At 28.6% G+C, this 26,002-nt stretch overlaps 1 protein-coding gene across 2 annotated transcripts in view; it reads right to left on the minus strand.

Annotated features, from left to right (window-relative positions):
• The window catches only part of LOC123290733 (alpha-tocopherol transfer protein-like), a 99,446-nt gene that overhangs the window by 66,396 nt on the left and 7,048 nt on the right, over window positions 1–26,002 (minus strand). The window contains exon 1 of one of the 2 annotated variants that reach the window (XM_044871024.1): window positions 12,738–12,879. The exons of the other annotated variant lie outside the window; for it this stretch is intronic. Within the exon in view, the coding sequence (XP_044726959.1) occupies window positions 12,738–12,777 (40 nt within the window). The 5' untranslated portion in view covers window positions 12,778–12,879. Of the gene's footprint in view, window positions 1–12,737; window positions 12,880–26,002 lie in introns of those variants that run through there. 2 annotated transcript variants of the gene reach the window in all.

The raw sequence follows: 26,002 nt of genomic DNA on the forward strand, positions 1-26,002 counted from the left end.
TGGTATGGCGGAATTATTTTAACATTATTTTTTCCATTTTGCCACCCCGAGTGGGCATTCATATATAACAGTTAACACCATCATTAATCGTCGGTACATTTGAAGCACTTTTTTCACTGCCTGGATATCGATATTCAAGTACCTACTTGACATCAACATTCCAACATTTGGTTCATTGATAACGGGATATAATATACGGGTATGTAAATTGATTTCCAAAAGTACTCTTCTACCGATTTCGATATAATTTTTTTTTTCAAACGAATTTTTAAACAAAAAAAATGTTCTCCTTCCCCCCAATATTATCATATGGGGGTTTAGTATGAAGTTAGGAACAATAGACTAACTATGACTAACTATTTAAAGCGATTCAATGTTTTTTTTTTTTTTAATTTTATTAAATCAAACGTCTATTTAGGTGATGAGCATGCTCGCCATTATGCCCATATTTGTGGATCCGCCATTGCTATTCTGTGATTCTTACAAGCAGCTAGTTCACAAAACTAAGCTTAAAAAAATCATTTAGGACGTTCATTCACTAACCCATTTTGCTATGTGCGCTTAAAGAGAAACTGTATGTATTTATGGTTAAAATTATTTGTACCTTATTTTTAACTTTGATAAGGAATTTGATTATAACTTCATGTATGTAGACGGAAAATAAGAATACAATTTTTCGATATCTGCATTGGTTTTCGAATTATCAAAAGCTAAATAATTATAAAAAAAAAAAATTTTTAATTTGGTTTACCACAACCGTGCTCATACATCCTTAATTAATCGGACACTACGGTTTTTTTTCTTCAATAATTCATTAAAGTTTTAACTTTAATTTAAATAGTCTTAATTTCACTGACTAGTTTTGGAAAAATTTATGAAACATATTATCAGGATTTTCAACTGATTCAAATACAATAGTTTATTTATTATATTATATTTCTTGGAAAATAATGTAATAAAAAATTATTACATTATTTAACAAAGTATATAAATAAAATTTTTTCTTTAAAATTGATTTTACATTTTTCTAAGAACGCAATAAAATCGAGAAAGCAAATTTGATTTTTTTTGTAGATTGAACCTTGTTCCAATTCATGTCTGAATGAATTATTATTAACGCTAAGAACTTCAAATGGTAGATTCTAGTGAACCCGATTATACTAATTAATAAAAAACAGTTGATTTGGTCGATTGGTGAAAACTAAGTAGGTATAAGTTTTAGACATGTTTACTTTCAAAAAATTTTTCTTTTGGGCGTTTTATTATCAGTCAAATTCTGTTTTAAGAGTGAGTTTTTTTCAATTGTCAATGCATACGTTCTACTGACTTAGTACTCTAGCATCATCCGGATGACCGTAAAAAAAACGATTTTACTCGCAGTTTGGAAACAATTTTAAAACTTCCAGCACAGTTTTACGAGATGCCCAAACAAATTTGTGAAGAAAAAAACCTCCATCCATAACTAAGACCTCACTAATAGTATAAAATATCAACTAGAAGCAATTACATTACATAAAAAATTGAAAAAATATTTAATATAGTGCTTCAAAATGTTTCACAACTGATTTTTCGACCGATATTCGCATGTTATCGATCAATTAATTAAGCGCGCAATATCCGCACATATTCAGGCAACTTTTAAAGAAAATTTTAAGCACAGAAACGTTTATAAAAAAGCACGCGTATATGAGCTATTGGAATTTAAAGAAACGTGGCTTTTGGTCGATAAAAGCGATTTTTGCCCAAACTTTTCAATATTTTTCAAATTTGCAGAAACGATCTTCTTGGGCATATTAAGGACAAACTTTTCACTAAGGGTCGTTTAAAAATATATTTTTTTCAAAGAGATATGGGCGTTTTAAAAAAATGCAATTTTTAACAGTTTTTTTTCAATAAATTTTTTATTTAATAATTTTTTGACATCTAACTGTTCTAGATCGATTCGAAATTAAAAGTTACGCATTCTTTATTCGAAACTTTTTTTTATACAAAGCGTATTTTTAAAAAAAAACTAAAAAAACTGTTTTCGAGCAACTTTGGCAGCCATTTTGAACGTCATCCCGTAATTTAAAAGTGTAAAATAGTGCATTGAATTCTACGGAAAATTTACGACTTTTTACATATATTGGTTTGCTGCATCTCGGTTACTAAAATTTAACATTGTGCTCAAAATAGATAGACTAGACTATATGTAATTATATGCATATTATCAAACAGATAGACATTTAATGTATAATTAAGAGTATATTTTTATAAACAAACAACATAACGGCTCGCTAGACAAATCACGATTTGCCACTTGTTGGTGAACCTGCTCAGCTTGTGGGCTTGGCTCGCCAGTGAATGTTAGGCTTACCACTTGAACCATTGTAAGAATTCACCCTTATGAAAACTCTTACCTATACCAAAAAAATTTCGTTATTGGACAATCTTATTAAGAAAGCCTCTATCTACCGATTTAATTAGAACCTTTTTATAGGTCACTTTATAGACAGATTATACAGATGTATGACTTGATTATGATTGTTAATTATATATTTGTAGTGATTATCTACGATTAAATAATTTAGGTTGGTTATTAACACGCAAAAGTCAAAAGTTCCAAATTTATTTTAAAAATACACAACGTGGTCAAAGTACAAAATTTACAAGAAAAAAAACTTATCAGAAAATTACAAATATCAACAACGCAGAAGAGTTTTAAAAAAACGAAAGGAATCAACTGCTTTAAATACAATTATACAAAATTTCTACAAAATAAATAAATATATAAACGCATTCATCTTTTAATTCAATGAAAATGATCAGCTGGGAGACCTAATCAAAAGTTCATTTTTTTACTATCGCAGCGCTGAGATCTTAAAAATATACTCGAATATCAAAGATCGGTATTATGAATATTACACAAATGATGAAATTAATTATAATATTTTATTGGAGACAAAATTAAATTCATAAATTACTAAATCAATTATTTGCAATGAGTAATCACTAAAATAAATAATAAAATATATTTGTTTAATGCATTCAATAAACAAGTTATTTTTTACATTAAATAATAAATATTTCATATTAATTAAATTAGCAAATAACTTTTTATTCTAATTTCAAATTATTAATTTAGACCAATCATTTTAGATCAAAAAAGGCTAAAATGAAGAATTTTTATGAACCTCAACCTATCGAGCCAGTTTTTTTTTTAATGTTCAGGAAGGTTCATATATCAAAATCTACATCTAACTTCTTGCCGCTAGAAAGTTTGGCCATTGCTATGGGCCAAAAAAGCCCATTATTATAATTCATTTTTGAGGTGAAAATTTCAAAACCTTGAAAATATGCAACAAAATGGGCCAGAAACGTAAATTTGGGAGTTTTCGGGCACGCTGATCACTATTATGTAGTCAGAATCTCGATATCCTCCCTCCTCCTGGGGTAATTCACCCCGTTGGTCTAAATTGAATATTTACAGAAAATTGCAGTGTTAGGCCAACGAAAGGCAAAATTATAAAACCCCAACAAGAAGGGGGAGTATATCTTCATTCTAACTTCGAAATGGTGATCAGTGACCCAAGAGGGGGAGAATATATCAAAACAATTTTTTGTATTTTATTTATTATTTAATTTTTTTGCAAATGTCAAGTAAAAAAAACCATCCTATATATACAACGATTAAACTGGTGTAATAATTTAGAATTATAAAAATATCAAATATACCAAAATTAAATGTTAATTGGGTTTTTTCTATGACGTAAAATTTTTTATTGTGTTACTTGACATCAGCGTCTGCATCTTCGCTCCATTTTAATAAATTAGTGTTAGCATTGATTCATTGGGAACCAATGACTATGATAGAATGAATCATAGGTATTTTAAATTGAATATTATATAGCAGTTAGGAGTATATCGACTGCTAACAAATTTATTCATTAAAAATAATGATATAAAAATTTTTTTTTAAAAAGGCAAAAAATAGAACTTTTTAATCGAGTCACTTACGTCATTAAACTCATCGCAAATTACTTTGTATATCTTTGAGAACAAAGAACAAATAGCTGTTTTTGTAGTTAACCAATCAAAAACTAACTGAAACAAAAGTTGCAGATTTTGATGGGGACATCATTTTCTGACATCAGATTGGACCTAGTTGCTTTGGGTTCCTTTAATAGTCAATTTAGATCTTAAATAAGTAAGAGATAGATTTTTATTTAAAACATTTTTTCGAGATTTCGGCAGAAATATGTCATTGCTGCATTTAATAGAAATAAAACACGCTATATTTAAAAAAAAAGGATTTTAGGAAAAAGTAATCAAGGGCAATACAGGGCAATACATTCGACAAATGTCAATGACTTTGACCTGAAATTCTGAGTATCAAGAGTATCAAAGTCATTTGATCGTGGTCTTCAAATGATTTTAAAAATTTACCTGGGCTAAAAAGCTATTAACACAGACGAATGACTTTAATTATCCTTGATAACTTTCGGCTAAAGCATTTTTCTGTAGCTAGCGTGTTTTCCTTCGGTTAAATGCAACAATGACATATTTTAAGTCAAATTTCCTTCGAAAGCGAACGATTTTCGAAAAAATGTTTTGGATAAAAATAAGTCAGTCCCTCATCAAACTCTGCAACTTTTGTATACAATATATTAAAATGGTCCACCCTATATAGTATTGAGTATTGAGAACAAAATTTAAGTTTTACGAGATTGTTTATTCAAATATCTAAATTAAAAAACTTGCCCCATTCAGATCAGGTGTAAATTCGGTAAAAAAGCAACAACGCCATTCGTGGCAAGTAGTAGCTTTAGATTTACAAAGCATAAATTTTCGCATGCATAGAAAAAGTAAAAGGAATGATTTCATATAATGGTACTATTTACTATTCCGGTACTATTTATCACACACAAACCTTTATCAAAATCATAATTAATATCAAATCATTGATGTATAATTGGAGGAGGGGGGGGGTCGGTTTCTACTAAAAAGAATAAATGATGTATTATAGGTAAAGTCTAGGCTAGGAACTATAAATTTAAGATGTTTCGTAATATATTATATTCAGGGTTCGAGGATATATATCAATGGATATATATCATGATATATATCCGATATATATCACGTGAATTTTTATGATATATATCAATACAAAAATGATTTAAAAAAATTTAATATTATTTAGTAATTTTTGGCGTTTGTTACCGTATTTCTACTTCCCAAATTTTGATGGCATTGGCGTAGAGTTAAAACCTACTAATACTAAGCTCAAATCGTGTCGTGTCAGAAAAAGTTCGTTACTAAAGAGTAATTTTAAGTAAGATTCGGAATCAGAAGATGATCTAGCTTTACCTTCCTTGTAGTCAAACCACACACAATTATGAAACGGCATTTTTTTTTTTATTTGATAATTAACAGTTTATTACGAATGACTGATGACTGATTTGATAATTAAAAGACTGATTATACTCTAGAGTTATTATTTGTAATGTTTATTGTTTTGTTGCCGAAGTGTAGGTATGACCATTGACTGATAACAATTTATAAAATTGTTTTTTGTTTTAAAGTTGATTTTTATTTATAAAAATTTTATTATTTTTAATTGATTTTGCCTGATCTAGAAGAATATTTTATGTTTTGGTTTCATTTGTCTGATTTGAAGTGCCTAAGTAAATAAAACCTTTAAAACATTTTAGTTTTTTTTAAATATCAAAATTTTGATATATATCGGATATATATCAAAAATATCCGATATTTTGATATTTATAATAAATATCGGATATTTTCGAACCCTGATTATATTATTGATGATAAATAAACTAATTTTGAACTTGAACACCAGTGTGCAAATCGTTACTAAATTAGCAACGAGTAAGATACACTATTTATAAGAATACTTTTGATTAGCTAATTCATACTGATGACTGACTACATGGTAGTTCAAATATATATGTATATCATATATATGCAAAAAAATTGATCTCGGAAATTATTTAAAAGAATTTTTCGAATTAAATTTCGATTTTGTCACAATTTCCTAGATCAATTTTTTTCCATGATATAAATATGTGTTTGGACTACCATGTAATCATCATCAGTATGAACTAGCTAATCAACAATCTCGGACTTAACTATTTTCGTTTATGTAGTTTTTGGGGCAAAATATCGATCTAGGTAGGTTTTATTTTTAGAAAACGTCGTTTAATCCGTGTTTTCAGGAAAAACTTAAACGTTGACTGCAAAATACGACTCTTTTTGACATCTTTTTCCAGGAGACGAAATAAAGTATATTACCGGGACATTCAAATTGGTATTTTTGTGGGGATATTTTAAATGGTTCTTATATTAGTGATCAAATTTGTGCCTTTTTAACTCAAAAAATACCGAATAAAGCTTTGGCATCCAGGTACTATTTACCATCTATTGAGTGGAGCTTGTCTAATTCTTCATGAATATTATTGAATATGGTCTCATTTTGAGGCACGCATTCTCCACTCACGAATTAAAATAACCAAATAGTGGCGGATGAGTTTTATTAAAAAAATTCACAATTCAGAAAAACCACCTTTTCAATTGTTTTTTTACAACTTTTGCAACATTTTATATTACATTAGTGTATAGAAAGTTGCCGATATTTAAAAAAATTGAAATTTTTTTTATATGTTTAGAATATATCTTGCTGAAATTTTTACTGGGTATCTCTCATTATGAATTTGGTAACATTTTTAAATTTTCGGAAAAGTAAAGTTTTTCCAAAATAAGCACTCCAAATGTATTATACTTTTTTCGTGTAATCTTCTTTGGAGAATAAAAGGTTATAACCTCTGTGGTTTGTTACGGTACATTTCTTACCGTGTGACTATTTATTGCATTTATTAAATTTTCCAAGTATCACTTACGCAATAGATGTTAAGTTTAAGGCATTTTATTTGCCCAAAAAGCCATAGTTTCTGTACTGAATTTTTTATACCAAATTGTGGTGAGTTTGAAAATTTACACATAAAGCACAAAGAGTATTTTATTACAACCCTTTTATAACCTGCCGGCAATCACATTATGAACATTTTGCTAACGCTCAAATAATAACTTTTGCATTTCAAAACTATTTCTATTCTATAAAATTTTATCTATTTTTACTTCCCAGAGGAAGTTAATGTAACAGCAAAATCGGCTGGCTGGAGAAAATCGCTTCAAACAAATCTTGAATTTTTATGCGTCAATCTTTTAAGCTAAAATTATATTCGCCCTAGGCTTTCCAGTTTAAGAGAAAGCGTACTCAACTACATAAACTTCAAACAACTTCAATAAGTTTTACCCAAAATTGTTACAGTTTTTGTACCAAATTGTGGTAAATTTGAAAAATTGCCCATAAAGCACAAAGTTTATTTACTGAGTAAAAATAATTTTTATGTATTTCAATTGTATACTAATGATCTATTTATAAATCGTACATCATTTTTAACAATGACTATCACATAACACTTCTTTTTTTAAATTATTTTTCACGTCAAAATTAAAATTATTACACATATAGAACCAAACCCTGACCCTAATAATTTAATCAACCTTAAATTGCATTTTAATATTTTTTTTATTAAATATGTATATTTATTAATTAAATAACTTTTCATTTATAGATCAATCAATTTAAATATAATTTTCAATTTAATAGATTGTAACTCTTTCATTTAAATTAAATTTAGTTGTAACAAGTGAAAACAAACAATTGACTGAGTTAACTGTTGAACTACCTTGTATAGAAAGTTTTGAAAATCAGAGCTTGCATTTTTTTTTAATTGGAAGAATTTAAAAAACCATTTTATTTGGTTTTCGAAAGTATTTTCTAGAATTTTGTTTCGTTTTGCGAGAATGTTTCACAAGACCACTATTTGCAGCTATCTGCAAATTTTCAACTATCAATTATAGTTTAAGAGAAAATGAACATAAAAGTTTTGTCCTAATTTACGCCCTCGCGGATAAACAGTGAGGTTTACGAAAAAATGTGTCTATCAAAAGTTGTTTAATTTTTTATATGAAACATTTTTTACGTTTAAGCTTTTGTACTATCTCTAACGGTTTACAAGAAGAGTCTTACGGACCCAAGATCAAATTGACCTATGTTGAGAACTCGACGACCTCACTTTTTACGTCCGCAGCACGATGTAAAAATTTCAGCTTGATATCTTTTTTCGCTTTTGAGTTATCGTGTTATCAGACAGGATACAACCGGGAATGGACTAATTAGGTGATTTTATGACTACCTATACCAAAATTTTGTTCGTAGCATCAATATTTTTAAGCGTTTCAAACTTTGGACTAAACTTAATATACTATGTATATTTCATATATACATGGTATAAAAAGTTTCAATCGCATATAACATTTGAAAAATAAAAGTTATTTATGCTCTAAAACGATGGTGAGTAAAATGGTTATAACGCGAGTGCTGACGGGTTAATCTTGAAACACAGGAATTTTTTCAAAAGAAATATGAAGTGCATCAAAAAACTGCATATGTAATTTTACAGGTGTGCCAAAGTAGTCACTTAATTATAGAAATTACCATTAAGAATAACATGACACTTCACGGAAGAATATTATAATAATAGTACAGCGGCCAAGATTGGTTCGTTCTTTATTCGCTGTACCTTTTTTAGCATAGGCGTTTTATTAGAATTTTGACCCGCTGTTAACGAATTTTGAATGCTACTCTTTAAATAGTCGCTGCATAAATAATGTTCTCAACAGGAGTTCCCTATTTCCGGACAGAACATTCTCATAATTTAACATATTTGATTTTATATTTTGAACGAGTTTTACCTTACCGAATTGAGATTGCATTTGCAAAAAAAAAAAAGAATCCAGGAATTTCGCCGAAAACTCGTTATTGAAGGAACTAAGGATTATTTCGTAGTTCCGGTCAAAAATTTAATTTGAAAGCCATTAGATATTATATTTTGGTCAATTATAAGTATTTTTGAACTTTTGACAATTTTCACCAAACCTGACCCTTTTTGATATATAACTGTTTTTAAATAAACAAAAGTACGGTTTTTGCCGAAAATTGGTTATTGAAAAAACTCAAGATTATTTATTGATTGTGGTCAAAAATTCGAATATATTGAAAACAATATGATCTTATATTTCGGACTATTCTAAACACTTTTTGACTCTTGAAATTTCTTAACTAACCTCAGCGTTTTCAAGATAAAAGCATTTGAAAAAATAAACATGTAGATTTTCGGTTAACCTATTTTCGTGACGTTTGACTTCGAATAATTTTTTTTTTTCTATATGACTTTGCAATGGACTTCTTATAGGTCATTTCTTGCATCCAATTCACTTGGATTTTGAATACTGATCGGCTGTTTTTTTGTCTTATTTCTCTGTGATATAAAGTCATGGCCATTGAATTTTCCAAAAATATATACTTATGGAAATAGTGATAGCGTCACTTACACCGCCCCCACCACTCCATTTGTCACCCATATTGAATCTTCTAAAACAGCTAGCGAGTTGTTTGACGACTTTTTTTATTTTGAAGGCTTTAAAAATAATAATTAATCAATATTTAACCAAAAAAGACCTCACAAAGCTTATAAACGATTAGAATTATGTAAATCAACACATTTGTTTCACGTTTTCTTCGCTAAGGAGGCATTAAATGGTTTATTTTTTCTCTGGCAAATCCTGTTAGAAAAGACGACATGAACGAAAAAGTGGGCGCCGTAGGGGTAAGTGACCATGACCTCATTTTCCAATAATTTTCGATCTAATAAAGATTTTTGTAAAATTAAAAAAAAAAAACTGGTTGGTATAATCGATATATCAATCCATAGTTTGATATAACATTATGGTTTTAAAACCGGAAATTTGAAAAATTTCCATTTGCTTTTAAAAACTTGTTCTAAACATAAGATGTCACGCATTCAGAATCAAAGGGTCAAAATACTTAAAAAAACGCCTATGCAGATAAAGGTACAGAAAATATAGAAGGAACCGTCCTTGGCCGATGTACTACAAATGCACTAGTATGCATAGTGATATTATTACTCTTTGACCCGCTAGGACATTATAGGACTTTGACCCACTACTAAGATGTATAAAAAAATCACACTTAAATCAATGTAAGTTTCATAAAATTAAAAAAATTAAATCTTAGTATAATAGACAGAAAGGGTTTTTATACAAAAAAATACCTTCAACAAAAATTGATGATTTTGATGGGGATCATCATCTCTGACAACAGATTGGACCTAGTTCTTCGGGTTGCTTTAATAGTCAATTTAAATTTTAAACATTTTTTTGAAAAACGTTAGCTCTCGGAGGAAATGCGACTTAAAAATATGTTATTATTGCATTTAATCGAAAGAAAATAAGGTTAAAGTTTATCGATAATTGTTGGCCAAAGCCATTGACATAGGTAAATGTCCTCGATTAAATGCAACAATGACAGGTTTTAAAGTTGCATTCCCTCCCAAAGCTAATGTTTTACGAAACAATGTTTTAAACAAAAATTGTAACTTTTTTTATGAGGATCCAAAAATAACAATAATTTTAACTCCATTATATTATCATTATTTGTTTACTTTTAAGTGCATTTTAATTTGTTTTGGAAAATTTTTTCTTTTGAAGTCGGTTATCTTTTTGTTAAAAGTTTTTTTTATTTTGTGATTTTTAGTGAATCTGAAGTACACTAACTAATTTTTCACTAAATAAGAATCATCGGAGTGATATTGAGTTATTCGTCCTCTTGTCGTGCATACTTAATGCAAATTTAAGACTTTTATGATTTTCTCATGGATGCCGTTGTCAGAACTAGACCAAAATGAAGTGGGACCAAACGTGAAGCACAAGCTTTAGAAAATAGATAAATAATCATCAAAATCGGTTCACTCAGTCGAAAGTTCTGAGGTAACAAACATAAAAAAAAAAAAAATACAGTCGAATTGATAACCTCCTCCGTTTTTGTTTGAAAAAAAAAGTCAATCTAAAATATCTTAAAAAGCTTTTCTACCTCTTAGTTCAGCTTGTTACAAAAGTGTTTATGTATTTATTAAAAATTCAATAAAAATATGGTGGGAGCGCAAATAAATGTATATATTTTCAGATATGGAAATCATTCTTCCTGAAAATCTTGATCAGGATAATCAAATAAACTTAAGTTATTGTATTGTCATCGGTCCTTGATAAGTATGGCAAATTTCGAGTTAATCTGACGTTTTGAAGGGGGCAATCATGTTCAAAATTTCCGTTACATACTAACATTATAACATACCAATATACTAACATACGTAAGAAGCAAATAAAAGTCTGTTAAAAATATATATTTTCAATTTTGATAATGAATTATGCTAAACTTGACGATATTAGACGAAAAGTAAGAATAAAATTTTTCGATATTTGGCGTATATTTCAAAATATTGAAAATTGATAATTTTCTTCAATTATTCAGCTTTCGTTATTTCGAGAGCCAAGTCAGATATCGAAAAATTCCATCCTTATTTTTCGCTGGAAGTTATAATAATATTCATAATCAGAGTTAAAAAATTATCAAAAACTTTCAAAATATGTCGTTTTTTGATATTTAATTTTTACAACATATTTTTTACTTTGAGTAAAAGTCTATAAAAAAATCTATAAAAAAATGTTGAGCTTTTAAAATCAAACATTGTTATCACACTTACGTATATTGCTTAACTTATGCAAAAATTGTATAACACAGGTCTTTTTGCTTGAGAGTAATTTTAATTTTTATACCATGTATATATGAAATATACATAGTATATTAAGTTTAGTCCCAAGTTTGTAACGCTTAAAAATAATGATGCTAGGAAAAAATTGTGTCATAGGTGTTCATAAAATCACCTAATTAGTCCATTTCCGGTTGTCCGTCCGTCCGTCCGTCTGTGGACACGATAACTCAAAAACGAAAAAAGATATCGAGCTGAAATTAGCGTACTCAGGACGTAAAAAGTGAGGTCAAGTTCGTAAATGAGCATCATAGGTCAATTGGGTCTTGGGTCCGTAAGACCCATCTTGTAAACCGTTAGAGACAGAACAAAAGTTTAAATGTAAAAAATGTTCCTTATCAAAAATTAAACAACTTTTGTTTGAAACATTTTTTCGTAAACATCACTGTTTACCCGTGAGGGCGCTAATTAAGCGGAAATTTTATAATATGTACTATACTTGATTATCAGTTATGTATGTGTCACATTGTTTGTATGTGTTATATGATAAAGTAATCAACACTGACTATGCATGGTATTTCAACAATTAACTCAGTCAATTGTTTGTTTTCACTTGTTAGCATTTTATTGTTTGAACAAATATAAGAAGAGATATCGGTCAAATTATCAATAAGTAAATCGTCATAGTCGTATGTCATAAACGGTTAGTGATATACAAAAAAAATATTGAACAAAAAAGACAGGAAATTTAATTATCTACAATAAAGGTTATTACCATTTTTCGTCTAAAGTGCAGGGTTATGGAGATATACCCTAAAACGGTTTCCTTAAAATGGAAAATGAAACTTTCCTCGCCTTTTATTGTAAGGATTTTGTGCATTTACATTCAGCACGTGATACTGAATCTATTTAAATAAAAAAATAACTCCTGTAATTTAGTGCAGAAAAAAATTCTCTGTACGTATAACATAATAGAAAATTAAATATATTGAAAATTGATTTAAAGCATTTTCGAATCTGAAATAAATAAAATAAACAAAATTTACATACTTATATCTTTATCAACGTGATAAATAATCACTTCAGCCATTATTAACAATAATCAACAACAAAACAAAGCACTAAAAAAAGGCACTAAATGTACAATTCAATAAAACAACAACAAATAGTAACTGATTTTAACTGAAAAAATTTTCAACACTTAATAAACAAAGTAGCATAAAAGTTTATCATTTATATACACACACTTAGGTATAGTTTAAAAAAAAAATAAACGATTTTATTGTTTACAAATGCAAAAAAAAAAAATTCACTTTTGGTTAAAAGAAACACTTTGTTTTTATTTATTTTTTAGTTTATAGACTTATATTAATTTTTATTAAATGTGTACACACTTAGTGAGTCAACTAAATGATTTTTTAATATTATAATTATCCCCTTCTATAAAAAAAAGTCATCCACTTTAATAGATAAATGTTTTTAATTGATAATTATTTTAAAAAAAATATGTTTATTGATTTGATAACATATTACGTTGTACACTTACTTTAAGCAAGCTTAGTGGTTATTTATATTATTGATAAGTATTATTAATTACTAATTCTTCTTTTATTTTTTTATAGGTAATATTTTTAATTGTTTTAATTCGTTTGAACAATATGACAATGAAATAAATATCGGAAAGTTTATTATTAAATAATTTAACGTATACAAATGAAAAGCTGTTTTTTTTTTTTTGTGATTGTGTATTAAATTTAATTACATGTTGATTATTATTCAAATATGATTTATTGTTTTTATTTTTGTTTATTTTATTTATATACATTTTTTTTTTTTTAAATAATTAAAACAGTGGCAGGGGACTTGCATTTAATATATGTGCTTGTGTTATATTTTAATATCCGATGTTTATATCACAAAAAATGATTTTACATATTTTTTGTATTGTGTTGTGTTAGGGTGTTTCAAAAATACATTCATTATAATTAAAAATGTCAATGACTTGGATAAAAAAAAAATCATTATTATAATTTAATTTACTTAATAGGTGTTTAATATCGTTTTTATCAATATTGTCTGTCGTCAGTGCCGGAGAACAAGTATATTATTTTATAAAATAAAGTTCAAAAACTAAAACCCCGCCAACTACAATAAACGGTCCGAAACATCGGACAAGACTTTATTATATTATAAAATTGATATATTTTTATAAAATTGAAATAATAAATTATTTGATATAAATAATTTATTTTATACCAGCTATAGATACAAGCATAGCGGTATATTTGGAATCATACGGTAATGAAGAACAGGCTTAGGTATTTATTGGATTTAATATAATATTTAGAAGGATGTAGTTTGGTAAGGGTGAGGTTAAGCAAAGTTTACCAAGTTATAAAGGTTATTTAAAAAGACATTTTAAATAATATTTGATCAATTTTGAGTAGGGTTGATTTGACCACTTTTAACGGTTTCATCCCCTCCAGCTCCACGGATCCAGATGGGAGTTATATCAAACCTAGGACCTTGTTGATATGAACCCTGATACGAAGTTTCACTACTGTCCCCTCAGTCCCTCCCTAGAAAATCCCATTTTCCTGTATTTGGAAATGTTTTCCCTAGGGTGTGGGCCTTCTCGAATTTTCCCGGATATGTGGGTTATACCAATCCTAGGAACACCTTAAGGTCTAGCCTTATGCCCAGTTTAATCGAAATCGTTAGAGCTGTCTTTGAGAAAACCCAAAAAAAAAAATTTTTCCAAGAGTGTGAGCCTTCTCGAATTTTCCCGGATATGTGGCTTATACCAATCCTAGGAACACCTTAATATCTAGCTTTGTGCCTAGTTTAATAAAAATCATTTGAGCCGTTTTTGAGAAAACCCCAAAAAACAGTTTTTCCCAAGGATATAGGCCTTCTCGAATTTTCCTGGATATATGGCTTATACCAATTCTAGGAACACCTTAAGGTCTAGCCTTGTGCCCAGTTTAATCGAAATCGTTTGAGCCGTTTTTAAGAAAACCCCAAAAATCCTGTTTTGGCCTAGAGGGAAGTACCCTGAAAAAAGGGCCCAAGGAAAAAATGAAAAAATCATCTGGAATTATGACCAAACTGAACCTATGTACCGAGTTTGAGAAAAATCGGTTGAAAATTGAAGGCTCCAGCTTGGTAACAGACATACCGACATACCGACATATCGACATACCGACGGACGAAAAATTTTGTAAAAACCACTTTTTTGAAATCAGGGACCCTCAAAACGTGTATTTCCGTTGAAACCCCCATATCGATTTTTTTTTCGATCACAATACTTTATTATATTTATAATATAATAAAGTAAAAATCCACGAAGGACACACTTAGGCTATAGAGTACCATATATGTGTTTATTTCCAAAGAAAAACTAAAAATTTGATGCACGAAATCATTATGCGTTCCATTAATCTTTTTTTGAATGACATGATTAATGATGTAGTATCAAAGGCATGCAAATATTGCGACCCAGATAGTTATCGTGGACAAAATCCGATACCAGATGTTAGCAAATTTTACACAAAGCTATTACGGCAGTATGGTATTCTGATCAAGAAATTATTATGTAATCATTAGAGATGGTAAAGGTAGAAACCCTAATTATGGCATACCCGCTTACTACCTAGTAAGCATAAACATATGCACTCGTAAATATAAATCATATACAATTATGACACATTACACATAAAAGTCGACCTATTATCAAATGAGCCAATCCAGATACATGACAACCAAACTTTAACCACCATGCCCAACAGATAAACAGAAAATTGGTTTGATCTGCACCCACGCAGGGTTGCCAGAACGTTTTTATTCAAGTCGCCCTATCTATGATCACAAAATAATCAGAACAGTCGCCAAATAAAAAATTGAAAATACGAATGTAATAAAAAAATTATTAAATTAATCTTATCGTTAATATTTATCGGTATTATTTGCAGTATAAAAAATTATTTTTAGATAAGTAGAAAAAAAAATTCATTAACTTACATGCACAAAATTCATTAAAATATATAGATGAAAGGAAATCACTTTTAAGTTATTTTCATGAAAAAAAAATCTTCACCCAATCAACAAAATTTGCGTATAAATGACATTACCGTACAGAGCCAAATATCCGTAAACTAACGAAAGTACACGAACAGGCCCGAAAACTTCCGAAAAAAATATTACCTTCGATGGTAAAATTTTTTTTCCTTACACCTTAGATAGAAAACGTTTCAAGCACATATACCATTCGAAAAATATAAGTTATTTATGTTTTAAATCGAACGTTAGCAAAATGCTCATAACGGAAGTGCTGACGGATTAAAATTTATTAATTCAATTTTTTTATATTTGTGAACAAATATTATGGAATAACATATTATTATTTTTGTTTGTAATTAGTGATACGCTAATGTTTTGCAATTTTTCATGAATCATGTGAATTTAATAAAAAAGACAATGCAAAATATAAGAATAGTTTTAATATTTGATAAAACTGTGACACTGATTATGAAAGTATGAAAATTATATTTTATACTATCGATATCGATTCAATTTTTATCTGTACTTGTGTATAACAACTATATTCTTTGGTATATATTCATAATATATGTTATAATAACTCAAAGGCCGAAAAAAACTCTTAATGAGAGTTTCAAATTTTTGTACGGTTTAAAAATAGACCGAACTTTTTAACCCCGGAACTAAAAAAAGGGGTGTTTGACCGCTATCTGTGTGTCTGTGGCATCGTAGCGTCTAAACGGATAAATCGATTTTGATTGTTTTTTTAGTTTCCTTTGAAAGGTAATCTAATGGAGAGTGTTTTTAGCTATGTTTCAAGTGCGAGTTTAGGGTTCTGTAAACTAAAAAAAAGGTGATGATCATCAAAATCGGCTCTGTTTGAAACAAAGGCTATAAGGAAAAAGGTATTATAATGGTGAATGCTGGGGTTTTTTAATTTTGTAAATTTCACTTGTAATGCAAATAAGTTTACTAAGGCATTAAAAAAAAGCTTGTTTTGACTCTCAATCAACGTTTTAAAACGCTCAGTGGGTGATTTCGTCCTTGAACCTAACATAATACAGTATGGCCCAGATGTCTTTAGTCACCCTCAAATAAGATTTTTCTTCTGAGGTGAGTTAAGCACATAAAATGTTTTCAACAAAAGTTGTTCACATAAATTTGGAGCATCTTATAGGCACTTTGTATAGGACCTTGAACTTCAACTTCAGTAGAAGGTCAATTCGTTTTTAGTTACAGCTAAGAGATAGGTAATTCGGATAATTAACGAGAGTTAAGATTTCGGAGAGTACAGGAGAGTGTTTTTGTTTTAAACGAGTTTTTTAATTCTAGAAAAAAGACTGAATTTTGATGTGCTTGTTCTAACATATGATAACTCAAAGTTAATCAATTTTATTGTTAAACAGAAACGACTATAGTTATAGTATTGGTAGTTGAAGAGAGATATCTATTTTAACGAGATATTTATCACAATATTTATTATGAGAATATCTCACGTTGTACATTAGAGTTAAAAATAACCCATTATTTGACTACAATCCATGTATACTAAAACCGTGTAAATAGTTCAAAATATTCTTACAATATTGTGCGGAGAGCACCTTTAACTTTTTATTTAGATTATACGTGTATTCTTTAAGTTCTGGCATACTAACCATAACAGCATGAAGCGTTAATATAAATTAACATTCACTAACTTGGTTCATTATCCTTGGTCAAGGCTTGGAAAAGAGCTGCCACACCAAGGTGAACCAAAGTCATTCGATGAGCCTTCATGAGATGTATTTTATGATATAAAAACTTCCAATTTTAATTTCCATCAAAAAGTTCGATTGGTGTTTTGTATGCATTTGGTAAGGTCATTTTTTTGATACGAAGTTTTTACAACTTAGTAAACAACTGCGGCAAATTTCAAAGATACAATACTTTTTATACCATGTATATATGAAATATACATAGTTTAGTCCCAAGTTTGAAACGCTTTAAAATATTAATGTTACGAAAAAAATTTTTTGTATAGATTTTCATAGAATCACCTAATTAGTCCATTTAAGGTTGCAGGCAGACAACCTGTGTCCGTCTGTCCGTCTGCCTGTCAACACTATAACTCAAAAACGAAACGAGATATCAAGATGAAATTATAGCGTACTCGTACATATTTGCTTTCAATGTACCATTATTATATTTACCTTTTGTCTTTTCTGTTTATTTAAAAAATTTTTAATATTTGACTTTCGAGGGCTTATTGTCTGCACCACCAGTTACAAAAAAAATTTTGTTTGTCGGTCGTCAAAATTTAGATTTAGAACGGTTATTTCTCATAAACTGCCCGACGCAGATGGAAATTTTTAATAATAAAAATTTGTTATAGAAACCGAGTAACCTTTAGGTCACCCGCAATTTTATTCGATTTATACGTATATTTAAATCCCTCCTCCTATATTTCCGATCCAGTCCGTTTGGGGTCAAGTTGGGCTATACAAAAGGGTTGCGAATCGTTTTGGAAATTCAACACTTTTAAAATATTCTATTTACAAATAAAATTTTAAAGTATAACAGTGTGCACCGAACGCAACGGTATGAAAGAAGAGTGCTTTCTGCATTACCGAAAATGTTTGCGTATTCATAATTTAATAATGAAAGTTGGCATAGTCTGATTTATAAACGCAGGGTGTGTGATTTTTTGTCCTTCGTTTATACATTCAGATGGTTCATGTCAAATATCATTAAATTTGGATTTATCAGAGGTTATCAGAATGCAAAAATTAACTTAAATTCACTTGAAAATTTTTTTGAAGAACGTAACCGATTTGTTAATATCAGTACTGTAAAATATGCCAGTAACTTACAAAAAAATAAAAAAAAACATTTCAAAATTCTTTGAATTGATAATAAGTTAAGCCTGCCTAATCTAGCATACATAAAAAGAAATTTATAAATTGGGATTACGTCAATATTTACGGCAAACAATTGAAAAAAAAATTTAATTAATTTGTCGTTTAAGGTAGTACGAGCACTAAGGCAATTTTAGATTTAAGATTGAAATTATTTGTAGCGTATTTTACATAATTTTCAACTTTGATGATGAGTTTTGTTATAACTTCATGAATTTAGACGAAAAATAATAATAAAATTTTTCGATATCTGCCTTGATTTTCGAAATATTGAAAGCTAAATAATTAAACAAAATTTTCAATTTTTGATATTTTGAAAATTACTCTACATATCGAAAAATTTTATTCTTACTTTTTGTCTTATATTGTTAAGTTATAACGTAATACACTATCAAAATTGAAAATATATATATTTTTTAAAATTTGTGTCCCTACTACCGTGCTCATACATCCTTTATAAGTCGAGTCCAACGGGGTTTTTTTTGTTTTCAATAATTTTTATTGTATACAAATAGTGATTATATTGTTTTTGATTTTGTAATATGTCAATTAATAAATAATAATAATAATAATTTATTCAGGTTTTAACTTTAATTTAAATAAGCTTTTTTTTTTTTTAATTTCCATCGACTAGTTTTGGTTGAAATATATGAAAATATATCATCCATCTACCGTTTTACCATAAAACCAATGTTAAACATGCCTACTTTTGAAATCATTTATTTATTTAATTAATCGGACAACCCTCCTAAAATTTTCAGAATTGAATAAGACTTAGTTCAACTTCATAAAAAAATCAAGCTTTTTATTGAAATCATACAAATTTTCATCCCATATCTCACCTCTTAGAATTTCGAACTGTCTCTTATTGGATGCCTAGAGCATTCAAAGAGCACATCCTCCAAGTTTCAACTCACTGCAATCAGCGGTTTAGGCTGTGCGTTAATCCGTCAGTCAGTCAATCGGTCATTCAGGACAAAGAATTTTATATGTATAGATTGCCTTGGTACTCGTACATCTTTAAGGTGTATCAAAAAGAGAAAAATTAATTAAAAATTAGTCAACCTCTAGTTTAGACTTTTGAAAAATAACAAAATTTGTAAACCTTGAAACACAAAAATTAAAATTTGTATGTTAGTAACAGTAAAACTTGGAGAAATGTTTATACATTAGAGCTTGGTTCAAATCCGGTAGTTTTGATTTTCTGCAGACTATTTGATGATGTTCGTTCAGTGAATAATGCAAGTTTGCCAAAAATCGAAAACACCGTGGAAATTTCAGCTTTTATTCAGATTTTGGCGGTTATAATTTTAAAGGACTAATTTTTGATAGTACCTTTGCAGGGCGCTTTTAAAGAGGACTAAATTTGCTGCATACTTGAAACTTCGTGAGTGGAATCCTTTTGGCGAGTCTACCAAACTTCTCTCTACGACTTTTTTCGAAAGTGCAGGGTTTTCATATGAAAATAATAACGTCATATTTAGGCTATGGGTCTGAAAAAACGCAGCAGAAAATTTGACAAAAATACACCTCGAACATGCCGTACTTAAGTATTTTTGCTCTTGAATATATAGATATTTTTGCTGAATTATTTAATAATTATGAATGATATCAAGTGGTCATAGTGTCCGGCAAATTCTATGCTGCGTTTTTTCAGACCGATAGCTTAAATATGTCGTTATCAAGCTCATGAGAAAACGCAACACTTTCGAAAAAAGACGTAGAGAGAATTTTGGTAGACTTACCAAAAGGAAACTGCTCACTTCAAGTATGTATTAATCATTTATTAGAGCATCCTTTCTGTCCCACGGTAAAATTAGGTTAAAATTTATTTCGGAATCCACCTGTACAACCTAGTCTATACATTTAAATGTGGTGAAGCCGCGAATACAAATTAATTTGATATAAAACAGATCATCATACATTAAATGTTTACTGTATGCATTATATTCGATAACATACTTCAGACTTTAATTGAATCAAAAACATAAACATGTCATTTTATTAAACAAAATGAATTTTACAAGAACTATATCAAATTACTATCCATAAAAAGTTTATATGAAACAAACAAACAACAAAAAGCATTGTAAACATTCATGATGTTAAAAACTTGCAGGACTGCACAATATTCATTTTTAGTAACTTCTGTATTACAGGTACTTTAACCTAACCCCTCTTTAGGGGAGACCGGGTATGGTTGTCTCTACGGATGGTAAGTAAAATCGATTCCGATTCTACCCGAGAATCGATTCTGTAATAAAAAAAGTCGATTAATTTTGAATCGGTTCCTACTTTTCAGGGTCGACCAAGAATCGATTCATAGTGATCGAGTCTATAACTTATTTTAATGCCGGACTATTGAAGCTTTTGCTTTTGCTTTTGCTCTCATATATTTGCATGTTATTATACCTTTAACCTCATTTAATTAATTTTACTTTTTAAGATAAAAGATTTTGAAAATTTTAATTTTCTTAAAATACAATTTTTTATTAAAACGTTTATTTTCGCATACTGGTTTAATTGCGATAACTCTAACCTTTACGTTCGTTCGATGACACCACATAGTTCTACCAACATATCATTACAATATCAAGCTGCAAAGGAACTTATTTCTGGTCCAAGTTCTCTGATTACATCACTATAAGACTTAGGACCTCTACCAAAAGCTCCCCCGCGTAATCGCAGCGTGCTGACAGACGATAATATAATTCAGCAATTCTGACAGATAAGAGAAAAGAAAAGAACAAGAAGCGAAGAAAGTATCTAAACGTTTGTTGAGTGACAACAAAGAAAATAAAAAGCTCTCTAAAGCAAAGAAGATTAAATTGAAAGCAATTTACAAGGACGAAGATGAGAAAGAGAATGAAGAGTTTTGCTTGGCCTGTTCATTTAATTTATATAAACGTTTTTTCAAATATATTTCCTTATAAAAAAATAAACAACTTTTGTTTGAAACATTTTTTCGTAAACATCACTTTTTACCCGTGAGAGCGCAAATTATGCGCAAATTCTATGGTATGTATGTTATGGCTATATCAGTTATATATGTGTGACATGTATGTATGTGTAATGAGACAGAGTAATAAACACTGTGTATACATGGTATTTCAACAATTAACTCAGTCAATTGTTGGTTTTCACTTGTTTTTAAACTACATTAGATTCACTGTCCATTGATAAAATATCTATGCTATACTAAGACTAGGCATTAAAGATGCAAAAGAATGAAAATGTGACTTCCAACCCAATTTTTTCGTAGTTTTTCTTCCAAATTTAACTTTTTTCGGATTTATAGGATTTTCAACAAGAATGATCCCAGTAACCTTTAGAAATCAAATTACGAACTCGAACGCAAGAGAAAACAAGCTCAAAAGTTTCATTTTTATACCATGTATATATTTCATATACAAGGTATACTAAGGTTAGTCCCAAGTTTGTAACGCTTAAAAATATTGATGCTACGAACAAAATTTTGGTATAGGCGTTTATAAAATCACCTTATTAGTCCATTTTCGGTTGTCTGTCCGTCTGCCTGCCAACACGATAACTCAAAAACGAAAAAAATATCAAGCTGAAATTTTTACAGCGTACTCAGGACGTAAAAAGTGAGGTCTAGTTCGTAAATGAGCAACATAGGTCATTTGGGTCTTGACCTATGCTACATTAGCAAACTGTTCTATGTTTTTTATTTAGTGATTTTTGGTAAATCTGAAGCACACTAACTAATTTATCACTAAAAAAGATTCATCGAAATCGGTTGGCGTGGTATTGAGTTATTCGTCCTCGTGTCGTGCATATACTTAATGCAAAGTTAAGACTTTTATGGTTTTCTCATGATTGCCGTTGTCAGAACTGGACTAAAATGAAATTCTTTCAAATAGATAAAGAATCATCAAGATCGGTTCACCCAGTTGAAAGTTCTGAAATAACCTCCTCCTTTTTTGTTTGAAGTCGGTTAAAAAATTCCACTTAGAATGCATTTCAAGTATTGCATTATATATTTCTTTGAACATATAATTAATATAATGAACGTCCCAACCCTAACCTTTTTTTTAGCACAACCTTGATGATAAATGTAGTATTAAAGTTCATTTCAATATTTTTATCAATCTTTCTAAAGATAGAACGGAAATATATATTTGATACACTCAACCATATTTATGATTCATATATTTTGTATATAAAAAAAAAATTTGAATGATTTATGTAGAAAATATAAAAAATATTATTTGTGTTTGGATATGCAACTTGACTTACTTTCATGAAGATACTATAGCATCACTGTTTCACATATACACTATAAACAGAAAAGTGTTGTTATAAACGAAAGTAGCGAACTCTTTTGATACGTGGCGACGATACAATTTTATCGATGGTATATTACCCACTTTGCACTAATGTATTATATTCATGTTTAAGCCTGAGTTCATTTTATAAGGAACTATAGACATCTTTTGAAATACAAATCAATTAAACTTATCAGTAATAACGCCTTAATAGAGGATTCAATTTTTCTAGAAAAGTATACTGCCCCGCAAAAAAATTGTTGCTCTACATACTTTTTAATTTTCTTGAAATTTCCAATAAGTATTTATTTCCAATAAGTATTTAATTAAGTACATATTCCATCTGTAAGGTCATTATTTGTGGAAATGCGGCAATTTAATGTGAAAAGTGTCTTACTTTGCTTTGTCGGCGAATAAATCGGTTTTAAAAGCTCGTACAGATATAAGCTTTCGATTGCACATTGCTCCGTGCACGCTTCGCAAGTTCATATCAAATTTACAATTAAATTTTTTCAGCGTTTCAACCCAGCGAATAAAATATTAAGGGATAGAGTTCGTTCAAACCAAAGTGGCATCGAACAAGTTAGAGTTTTTGGGTAAAAATTTAGTTTTTCTGACATATTTTCAGCAATTTGCACAAATAATAAGTGATGTACGAGCAGGGTAGCAACTTTCAGTAAAACCAACAAATTAAAAAAATATATATTTTCAATTTTGATGGCGCATTATGTTGTACTTTGACGATATCAGATGGAAGTAAAGTAAGAATGAAAATTTTCAATATCTGGCGTAATTTTGAAAATGTTGAAATGAAATTTTTTTTTAAATATTCAGCTTTCGATATTTCAAAATGTCGAAATTATGTATTCTTATTTTTCGACTAGATTCATTAATTATAACAAAATTCATCATCAAAGATAAAAAAAAAAGATAAAAATAATTTCAACCCTAAATATACCGTGCTCGTTCATCTTGTGGATGGACACTTGGTTTTTTTTCTTTTCTATGGCATTGCTAATATGTTTTCTTTCTATTGAAAAATTTTTTTTTACTCGCCTCTTTTTATTCCAAGTGAAAATTATCAAAAACTTTCAAAATATGTCGTTTTTTGTGACTTCTTCATTAGAGCATTAGACATTAGTTTTAACATTTCATAATTAATTTATGGCAGAACCCAGGTGACCCCCTACTTCCTGAAATTTTTATAATTGATTTGTATGTATTTTAATTACATATAGGCTTAATCAAAACCTTAATCAAACCTAAACAAAATCAAGGCTTAATCGTTTTGAAGCTTCAGTGCTTATACATTTTTAAGGATGTATGAGCATGACAACAATGTTTGATTTAAAGGATCAAAATTTGTTTGTATGTAGTCTTTTACTCAAAGAATATGTGGTTAAAATTTCAGCATAGTTATTCATGCAAATTTTTAAGAAAAAAGTCATTAAAAATCGATATAAAATACATTGGCTCTTATGGAGGAATCTCAAAAAACGACATATTTTGGAAGTTTTTGATAATTTTCATTTGGAATGAATGAAAACAAATTTAAAAAAAAAACTTTTTAATAGAAAGTAAACATATTAGCAATGAATTAGAAAAGAAAAAAACTAAGTGTCACCGTCCATATAAGGGATGTAAGAGCAGGGTAGATTAAGGGTTGAAATTATTTTTATCTTATTTTCAACTTTGATGATGAATTTTGTTATAACTTCATGAATGTAGACGAAAAATAAGAATAAAATTTTTCGATATGTGTCTGGGTTTTCGAAATATCGAAAGCTAAATAATTAAACAAAATTTTCAATTTTCGATATTTTGAAAATTAAGCCAGATATCGAAAAATTTTATTCTTACTTTTCGTCTTATATCGTCAAGTAATAATATAAATTTATCATCAAAATTGAAAATATCTATTTTTAAATTTGTGCCCCCACTACCATGCTCCACATCCTTAAATAATAATATCCAAATAGTAATTTCCAAGAGCACGAATTTTTTCTAAATAGGATCAAAAAATTATTTGATTTTTTATTTGCAAAAAGATAGTTTTTAAAAACAGTTATGACAAAACAGTTGAAAAATTTATCATTCTTTAAAAAGTGGTAAAAAACCTATAAAAATTTATTTCTAATACAATATAACTTAAATAATAATAAGTCAAATATGCTAAGTAAACACAATTTTATAAAAAAAATATAAATATTATTTTGAACAATACAATACAATATTTAAAACATTTTTTTTTTTTAAATTTCAACAACAAAAGAAAACAACCTTGAATTTCTGCTTGCATAGCTTCTTTTTTGATAAAGCAAATGAATAAGTACTTTTCTTTATTATGGATACATTTATGGGTTTTATTTTCACAACAATAATAAAGGTTTTTAATAATTTATTTATTTATAAAATGTTTTTTACAACATGTTTAGCTAATTTTAGTGTTTCCGCATTCAAATATGTGTATTCTAAACTACTTAAATAATCTAAATTAGTAATTCCTTAAGTTCATATTTATATTATTTTAATTTAGATTCAATAAAAAAAACCTTTGCGAAATTAAAATAGTTTTTATGGCACTATTTTACAAAAACTACACTCGTAAATTATAAAAATATGTTTCTTATTAACCGACTTCAAAGAAAAGCCTTTAACTCAGCCTTTAACTCACTGAGGCAAAATACCTAACAAATTTTGATAAACATATGGGATTCTTTCGTGTTTCCTGTTTTGATAGAACTTTTTTTAATTTAGAATATCGCTAGATAATTAAATAATGAACCAGAATCATTTCGAATATCTCAAAAATGTTTATTTGGCCCAAAGTTCTTGTGAAATAAAAGACGGGTCTATATAAAATACATAATTATAAACTGCAAACCTACGTTATTATTAAAAATCAAAGATGGGCATAAAGAATGCATCAAATTAATTTAGCTTCATTTTGAAATAACTTTGGATTTAATAAATATTTTTGTAAAACTCGAAATGATTCTGGTTGGCTATTTAATTATCTAGCGATGTTATAATACATTTACTCTTCCTTAACATAAAACCATAAAAAATTGTTAATTTCCCCAATTTTAAGAAC

Source organism: Chrysoperla carnea, chromosome 1 (genome assembly GCF_905475395.1).
Source record: "Chrysoperla carnea chromosome 1, inChrCarn1.1, whole genome shotgun sequence".
NCBI lineage: Eukaryota > Metazoa > Arthropoda > Insecta > Neuroptera > Chrysopidae > Chrysoperla > Chrysoperla carnea.